This window comes from Cibotium barometz, chromosome 13 (assembly GCF_041138505.1).
Source record: "Cibotium barometz isolate CiBa-2024 chromosome 13, ASM4113850v1, whole genome shotgun sequence".
Classification (NCBI taxonomy): Eukaryota; Viridiplantae; Streptophyta; class Polypodiopsida; order Cyatheales; family Cibotiaceae; genus Cibotium; species Cibotium barometz.
Genome location: NC_141058.1, coordinates 34,522,898 through 34,531,608, shown reverse-complemented (window position 1 = coordinate 34,531,608; position 8,711 = coordinate 34,522,898). Strand labels below are relative to the sequence as shown.

Genomic DNA, 8,711 nt, shown 5'->3' with positions numbered 1-8,711 from the left:
TCCCCAAATAGAAATGCATAAGCCTAAGGTGTGTCATTTCAAACTCTGAACTCAATATCACCTATTCTGCTGAATCTTCTCTTCATGGTTCCCCGTCATTATGAGGTCGTCCACACATAAGACAATGATCATGTACCTGCCCTAAGTCTACACAGTTTGTTTTCTAAACCCGGTATCTCAGTCCCGGGTGGCTGCATCACATAAACCTCCTCCTTGTTGAGATAGCCATATAGAAATACTCACTTCACATCTATTCGCATTACTAGCCACTTACCATGAGCCGCCAAGGCTAATACTCTATGAATAGTAGTCAATCTAGCTGTAGGGTAAATGCCTCATGAAAGTCAACCCCTTAAACTTGTGTAAAACCCTTTGCCATAAGCCTTACCTTGCACTTAATCCAATGTATTACCAGACATGTAATTAGCCTTCCAAACCCCCTTGAATAACTTTTCGTTTTACAAGACGAACCGTAACATCCAAAGTGTAAATTGAGTCATACTCTAACTACATGCCGCCCTCCAATTTGGATTGACTATTTCTTCCTCCAAGCTAGTTGTCTCCTATACTCATTATCTCATCCATCAAGGCTATATCGACAATGTGCCTTCTATTTCTCTATTGTCTTCAGAACTATGAACAGCTTATGTTGGCTCTTATGTGATTGTCAACACAGTTTTCCCATCCAAGAGCTTTTGCTTCATCCATTTAGAATAAGGCCCCTCTTCTATGGTGTTGTGGGCTTCTCTTCTTTACCATTTGATGAATCCACCTCTTATGGAGTTGGTACTATCACTGGTGGTGGCTATGTCTATTGGGCTACTTCTTTGTTGAAGGATAGAGCCTTCTCCTCCACATGAGGAGGCTATATAATAAACACTGCATCATGACTGTAAATTATCATCTTTGGGTTGTATAGTCAATAACCCTTTAACTTTATATTATACCCCAAGATGATACACTTCTTGCTCTTGGAATCCCACTTCGTTTTGGACGAGAGTATGGAGCACGTACAAATCCAAAAAATGACTTGAAATATACAACTGAAGTTTTCTTACTAGAATAAGATTCTTTGGATGTCATGCCCTTCACTACATTTGTGTAACTCATGTTAAGGATATGCACTATAGTGTTAACTACCTCACCCCAAAGAGAATTTTACATTCCTTTCCCTTTAATCATACTCCGCTTCATCTTCACATTTGTGAAATTCTTATGCTCTATAACACCATTTTGTTTGTGAAGGATGAGTAATAGTCAAATCTCTCTCAATCACGTGCTCCATGTAGTGCATTGAATTCACCAAACATGAATTCTCCTCCTTGATCTATTAGAAACTTCTCTAATCTCTTTCATGTCTCATTCTCCACCAAACTATGTCATATTTTGAATTTTCTAAAAGCTTTAACTTTATTCTAAAGCTTTATACACCGACATCTTCTCAATGAAGTCATGGATCAGTAACAAAAAGTAGGAAGAACATCCCATGTAGATTTGGGATTTTACTATAAAGATATGCATGAACAAGCTCTACTTTACACGATTCTTGCTTTCTTGTGTAAATGCATGCCGATGCTACTTGCCCATCATACAATCTTCACATACACGTCTCTGAGAATTTTTGGTAGATGTGCCACAATCCTAGTCCTTTGCATCTCTTTTAAGACTACAAAACTTAAGTGCCCAAAATTTTTATGCCATAGCTTGCCTATCCCGACATTGGCTTGGGCTGTAAAAATTGACAACTCGTACAAGTTGTCCCATCGAATTCCTCTTCTTATGACATTACCACTAGCATATGTGATGAGACTGGCTAGCCCTATTGAATAGAACCTTGAAGTCATCGTTATAGTAATAGCCACAACTAAAGTAGATTCCGCTTGATGTCTGACATCGGACAACTTCTAAGTATTTCCACTGCTAGAAACAAAAGAAATGGTACTTGTTCCCATGACTAGGCATTTGACATTGTTCATGACCACTACCAAGCTAGACTCCCCCACAGGCTTGAGGGAGCTAGACTAGCCCTTTTGATTATTCATATGGGATGATGTACTATTGTTGATGATCCATGAACCATCGGCTACTGAGGAAGGTTATGTCGTTGCATATATTTCTTTGATTGCTAGAAATAGCACCAATTTCGCTTCAACACTATTCCTGGAGTAGTCCTTCAAAGGCTTAAAAGGGCCATTCTTCTCACATGCTTCCTTCAATCTACGTGATCATATCACATAACCATGCTTGTCATAGTAAAAACACTTTACCTTTGATTCTTCTTCTTCTCACAGTCATTAAGGTTACAGGAGCCCTCCTTCCCCTTACATTTTCTTTGCATTTGTGGAGAATACAACATCACTATCATCTCTGGCTTTAAAGCGCACCACCTCCTCCATAAACATTATGTCAGACTCCTCAAAAGTAAGAGGCAGGTTACACACATGTCATACTTCGAAAATCACCAAACTGTCATACTTCGGGAGTCACCAAATTGTCATACACATGCGTGCCAGTTCTTTACTAGTCTTGGTGATCCCCATCAATGCCATTTGGTCTTGGAGATGATATGAACATTGATGCTGCTTCTAAAGGAATGATTTTCTTTTGTAAGCTAATTCTCAAGATTTTGTATCCTTGTCTCATACTGGTTCTTAAGAACTTTCCATGCTTTTCTTTTATAAGCTAATTCTCAAGATTTTGTATCCTTGTCTCATACTGGTTCTCTTAAGAACTTTCCATGCTTTAGAAGCTTTGGTACTTTGTTGAATCAGGGTCATCATCGAATAATATGTAACACTGGTGACGACAACACATAATGTATATGCATTCCCTTTCCTCTCCACGGTAAAGCAAGAGCAAGGTCTGACAGTATTGTCTCACACTCTTGAGCTAGTTAGAGAGAAGAGCAAGAGAAACACTACCACATAAGCATGGAAGTAGTCCTTCTCTCAATATGCACCCATCCACACATGAGCGTATCATAATCATGGAAGTAGTCCTTCTCTCAATATGCACCCATCCACACATAGCACACACATGAGAGTATCATAATACTAAAGAGAAAGATAATACACTCTAGTTTAAATTATGGGGTTGTGTCCTTTTTCATTATAAAAAGTGTGTAATACAGACCACTTTTTTCCATGTGGTCGCCCAACACTATGTGCTTAAGGCCATGGTCTAAAATAAGTATTTAAAAGGTGGCTATGGCTCATAGATTCATGCTTAGAGATCGAGTAGCCAATCATTAATTAGGAAAGTACAGAAGTGTGCCACTACTAAACTTACAAAAGTATGACCTTGATGCCACATATTAGGTAATGTCAATAGCAATAGTTCTCATAATAAATGCACCCATCAATTGAGATGCATTGATGCCACTCAAAGCTCCAATACCATTAATAGGGAAGTACATAAGTGTGCCACTGTGCTTACAAAAGCATGACCTTGATGCCATGAATTAGATAAAGTTAACCATAGCAACAACTCTCTAATAAATGTACCCATCAATTGAGGTATATTAATGCTATGAAGAGTTGCTCTTCTAAATGCTAGAAAGGCTCCATAAGTAATTTTCACACTAGGCCAACCAAACTTAAAAATGGTCTTACCTCTATTACTAGTTGTAACAAGTATGTAAACAGAATTCTTAGCCTATCCCTATTTGACATTAAGAACAAGATAAGGCCACTTTATATGTTCCAGTGCCATCTTACAAAGGATAAGTGCCTGTTCGAGAGCAAGTAAGATGGCAAAGCATCTTATGGTAAATCAAGCAGGTGAAACCATATTAACCTATGGAGTGGTTAACACACAACACTTTTGTACTCCATTGAATCCCATCCAATTGTGACCAACCTCGCCAATGTGGTTCCAATTGTTCACTAATTCTACATTACCAAGGAAGATTACTTCCTGGAACTCAAGGTACCACCCGGGCATGGGGTATATTTTAAGCAAGGAGGGGAGTGTTTTGTTAAAATGGGTATAAGTACGCACATGTGGTGGATGTGCTTTATATATATGCACATGTGAGCGTGTTTTTTGATCGTGCACGTGTCTCACATGCATGCGCATGTACGCAAGCAAAAGTATGGATGTGTGGGTGGATGTACTTTGTGGGTGTGTACACATTTGTGGATGAGAGGTGGATGTGTGCAGTGCATGTGCAGATGTACTTTGTGGCTGTGTACATGTGTGAATGAGGGGGTGTGTGTGCACATGTGTGGATGTACTTTATGGTTGTGTGCACGTGTGGATGAGGGGTGTGTTTACGTGTATGTGCTTGTGCTTTCATGTTTGTGTACATGCATGCAAATGTGGGTGTAGAGAGTGTGCATGTGTGGGTGCATCTCATATACACGTGTGCAGGGAGTGCACATGTGAAGGTTTTTAGGGGATGTACACTTGCGTTCTATGTGGGTGTATGTGTGGCGGTGAGTGATTTAGGATTGTGCAAGTGCGGGTGGATGCAAGTGTAACAAGGGATTGTGCATGTGTGCACTTGAGTTTTGTGTTTTCACATGCATGTGTTTTTAGATTTTTGCTGTTTTTGTTTTATTTTGGTTTTTAGGATTTTTTATCATCCTAGTAGATGTGTATGGTTGAGGTAATTATGTCACATATGTACAATAAGGGTTTCAAGAAGGTTTATGCCTTATCGTGTGGGCTCAATGAGCGAAGATGGAGAATTTCTTGCCCACCCACAATGAAAGCTTAGACACCACTATTGTCAGCTTTGCTGGTGTGCACTTATTTTGAACTTTGGCCTTCAAGCTGCGTGAGTTGGTATTGTGGTGTGGTGCACGGGGGTTTTGTGGGACCTTAGTGATTCCTTTGAGCCTTGGTGTTTCTTGATGGTGCTTCCAAGGAAGTGTGTGCATGGCTTTCGCGAGGCTTCGTGCACCGAGGGTGACTCTTCTTTGATTTAAATTAACAAGGGACACCGCATGGACTTGGTGACATGCCCACGAGCTCTTCTGATTACTTCATTGGTGGTGGTGGAACATGAGTCAAGTTGGTGTGGGCACGTGAGTCAAGGTGGTGTGGGCACATGAGTCGAGGTGGCCATTGTTATCCACTCATGCTTAAACTTTGGGGGTGGCATTAGATGCATGGCTTTGAGTCTCCAGCTCTGGGTCTTCACAAACCAACTTGGGTTTTACATTTGAGGGTGTGTTTGTATGGCCCTGAGGCTCAAGTTTATTTTACCTTGGAACCCAAATGTAGGGGTTACCCCATTATAGAAGCCTTGAGCTTCCAACAGCTTTATTGGGATCCATCAGAGTGTTGTAAATTGGGGTAGAAATGGGTGCGGGTGGGACCATCGCTCTTTTTGGCTTAGGGATTGTGGTGTGTAGACAACAAGGTTTTTGGGATCCAAACAAAAGGGTTTCTCTCGTAGAAGCCTTTATCTTTTACTAGTGCTCAGGTTGAGACTACAACAAGGTGGCTCCAAACGTAGTGAATGATATGTTTAGTATGTTTGAAAAATGTTTGGAATGCTATCCCCGATATATATATACAAAATTTATAGTTTACTTATAAAATTTTGCACAACTTACAAGCCACAAAGTGATAATGACAAATGCAAATATCAAATAAAATAATTAAACAATGAACGTAGATGAAAGTGAGATGAATCATGGATAAGTCTGAAATCATAAGACTGTAGACATATGTCAGACATGATACTACAGAGAATATGATCTCAATTATGATTCCTAGAGGCTAGGCCCCTCAAACTTGGAGGCTGGGCCTGACAAACAAAGCAAAGTCTAGACTAGTCACCAAAAAGAAAACCTAGTAACTATAAACTATAATAGCATCTAGCTACTCATCTAAACCAAATGATGACTCTGAAGAAGAAATATCTCCATCCGCCAACATGTTGCCATCCGAGTCATAGTCAAGCTCTCTGACCACCGGCACTGTAGGAATGGCGTCACTCGTATCTATGGGCCCCTCATCTAAGGGACCATCATCATCATCATCATCATCATCATGTCCAAGAAGAGACTCGCTCTACTGAGCTATTTGAGCATGGCCTTGCCCTCGACCTCGCCCACCACAATGGCCCCTACCACCACGACTGCTAGTAGAAGCTCCATGCGCATCAACATCTATAATACTCATAGCGCGTGATCGAGCACGTGTAACCCTATGATCTATGCTCTCAAGCTCTCTAGGGAGCTCTCGGTATATCTCCTCCTACTTGTCTTGCAACCGATCCTCCTGAAGCTGAGCCTCCGCATCACTAGTATGAGCAAGGAGCCTATCGAAAGATAAAGGGATCCACCTGCCACATGTGACATGGCGCATAACACATATCAAGAGTCAATACTCAATGCTCAATGCTCATGATCATTTATTAAGACTCAATGCTCATGAGGTTACACATAATGAAGTTTAATAATAAACATTTCGAGTTGGCAAGTAATTGACCTCCTTCACACCGATGGCTATCTTGAGTGTGCGCAAAAGACGGAGGTTGGATCGACAAAACACCAACCTGTCTAACTACTAAGTACTCAAGTGATTACGGATCTTGGTGTGCACAAAAGAGTATGCACTCCAATTCCGTTCACATGCACCAGCAGAGCAACTCTACACATGCCACATAGCACTGGCAAATGTCAAAAGACAAGATTACACATTGGCTGCAATGTACAAACTAAGAACTTTAAAGTTACAAACTTGAGATAGTAATCCAAAGGCCACTTTTTGGACAGTTTTGGCTTGGTATCCATGGATGTTCCATCATGTAAGTGGTTTCGCTTGCCTTTGAACTGCTGAGGCACTCAACTTGCCACAAAGGCAACTCCTACTCGATTGCGGTAGATGGCCAACTCATCATCGAAGGTCACCATGTCATCATAGCTAAGCACTTGAGACATGTAAGCATCCTTGAGCAAATTAAGTTGTGTGTCTGTTTGGAGCTCAACCTTGTTGAACGTCGAGTGGAGTAATGTTGCAATCCCATGAATGGGATGATGCATGAAAGTCCATCATGAGTCAACAATGGCCAATACCTCGATGTCTGACATTCCAAAATAGATATCCAATAGTAAGTATATCATATAACCAAAATTACAGCACGTAACATAAACCATATTACATAATAGATATTGGTCCTTGGATATACCTGGTAGGAGTGATAGTCGACGAGGTGACTAATGACACCATCTCTCTCATCTAATGAAAATGATGATAGAGGAGCCCCAATGTAGAGCCCTCCATGTCATTGAATCAGATGAAGAAATACATGGGTTTGAGGAACTATGCTAAGCCCTCAATATCAAACCAAAAGGACTCATCCAACACTTTCCATTGGATGTATCGAGTGGTTGAATCACGCATCTCCCTGTGATACCACTGAGGCGCTCGAAGTGCATCCTGTACCTCATGTAGCCTGTTAAGCACAAGATACATATAGGCAAATCGGATCTTGGATGGCCACACGATGTCCAAGTGTGAGTGGGATCGGAAGATAGATAGTGCCTGGTGTTTCTTCCTAAAGAAGGTAGTGATTCGTACGGCCTCATTCACAACCAGCTTCACCCATCGAAGCTTCCCTATGTCCTCCATCATGAGGTCCAAGCAGTGTGCAGCACATGGAGTCCACACAATGGATGAGAACTCTACCTCAATCTTCTCTCTCATGCTCTTGTAGTCATTCTCTGGGCCAATATCGGTAATAGCCTGCTTGATGTGCTGGAAGATGAATGCTGCAGTGATCCTCTCCCCGTCCTTGCCAACATCCATGGCACGCAAGAAATATGTGCCCATGCAACTAGAAACAAGGATGTTGATGATATGTCTTCTCTGCACATCACTCCATCCATCTAAAATGATACTACAACCATGCTTCTTCCAAGAATCTCTTATTGGCTTTAGTGCATTCTCTATGCGATGTTTCTCATTCTCTAGCATGGTTGTCCGCATCTTCTGGTAGTCTAATCCATACCAGTTCTCACATGGACCTACATTGGAGATGGCTTTAATCATTCTCTTCCACTGATCTGTGCGAAGAACATTGAAAGAGATATTGCACTCAATCAGAGTGCGCTTTATCTCTATCTATGCCTTCTCTTGCCTCTCCTTCACCCACGAGGATTGGTTCAATGTACCACATAGAGTGGCCTGATGGTGTCGTCCTACGTTACCACATGCAATATCCTCCACATGAGACTATTCATCATCTACTCTAGACTTCTTTCGGCTAGGACCTGCACCTGAACCTGTGGGGATGGCCCTTCCACTGAGCATGACTGTGACATCTGTCCACCCACATATGAACATGCTGGCCCCCCAACAGCTAATGGGCCCATATGCGCAGGTGTATCTAGCTACTCATCCTCAATGATGACTCTACCAGCCCTACCAAGCTGTGATTCGAGGAAGATTCGTGGGTTTTCCTGCCGAATCTCATCAACCACCTCATGTGGTGCATTTGCACATGGTCCAATGTTGCCTCCCGTACCTTGGCCAACATGATAAATAACACGAGTGGATGTGCTAGTAATATTCCTCCACAATATTTGCACTTCCACATGCGCGTGTTGGAGTGACTGACACCTGGGGTGTTGGGTGTGCCTTGAATGATGGTGTGCTTTACCCATACCGAACTCAGTGCATGCGGCATCTATGGCATATGCACAAAAAGCAATCAACAAAATGGAGAAATGTCAAGATGACTCAAGAGTTATATT

The 8,711-nt window shown here is 41.7% G+C and overlaps 1 protein-coding gene across 1 annotated transcript; it reads right to left on the bottom strand.

Annotated features, from left to right (window-relative positions):
• Positions 1-7,278: 7,278 nt before the first annotated feature.
• On the bottom strand, positions 7,279-8,007 carry LOC147632632 (uncharacterized). Its single transcript, XM_086807027.1, has one exon. The coding sequence runs from the start codon at positions 8,005-8,007 to the stop codon at positions 7,279-7,281; it is 729 nt and encodes a 242-aa protein (XP_086663153.1).
• Positions 8,008-8,711: the final 704 nt, after the last annotated feature.

What these genes read in the sequence shown, in the direction of transcription:
- LOC147632632 (XM_086807027.1), bottom strand. Translation starts at nt 8,007, where the DNA reads ATGATTAAAGCCATCTCCAATGTAGGTCCATGTGAGAACTGGTATGGA.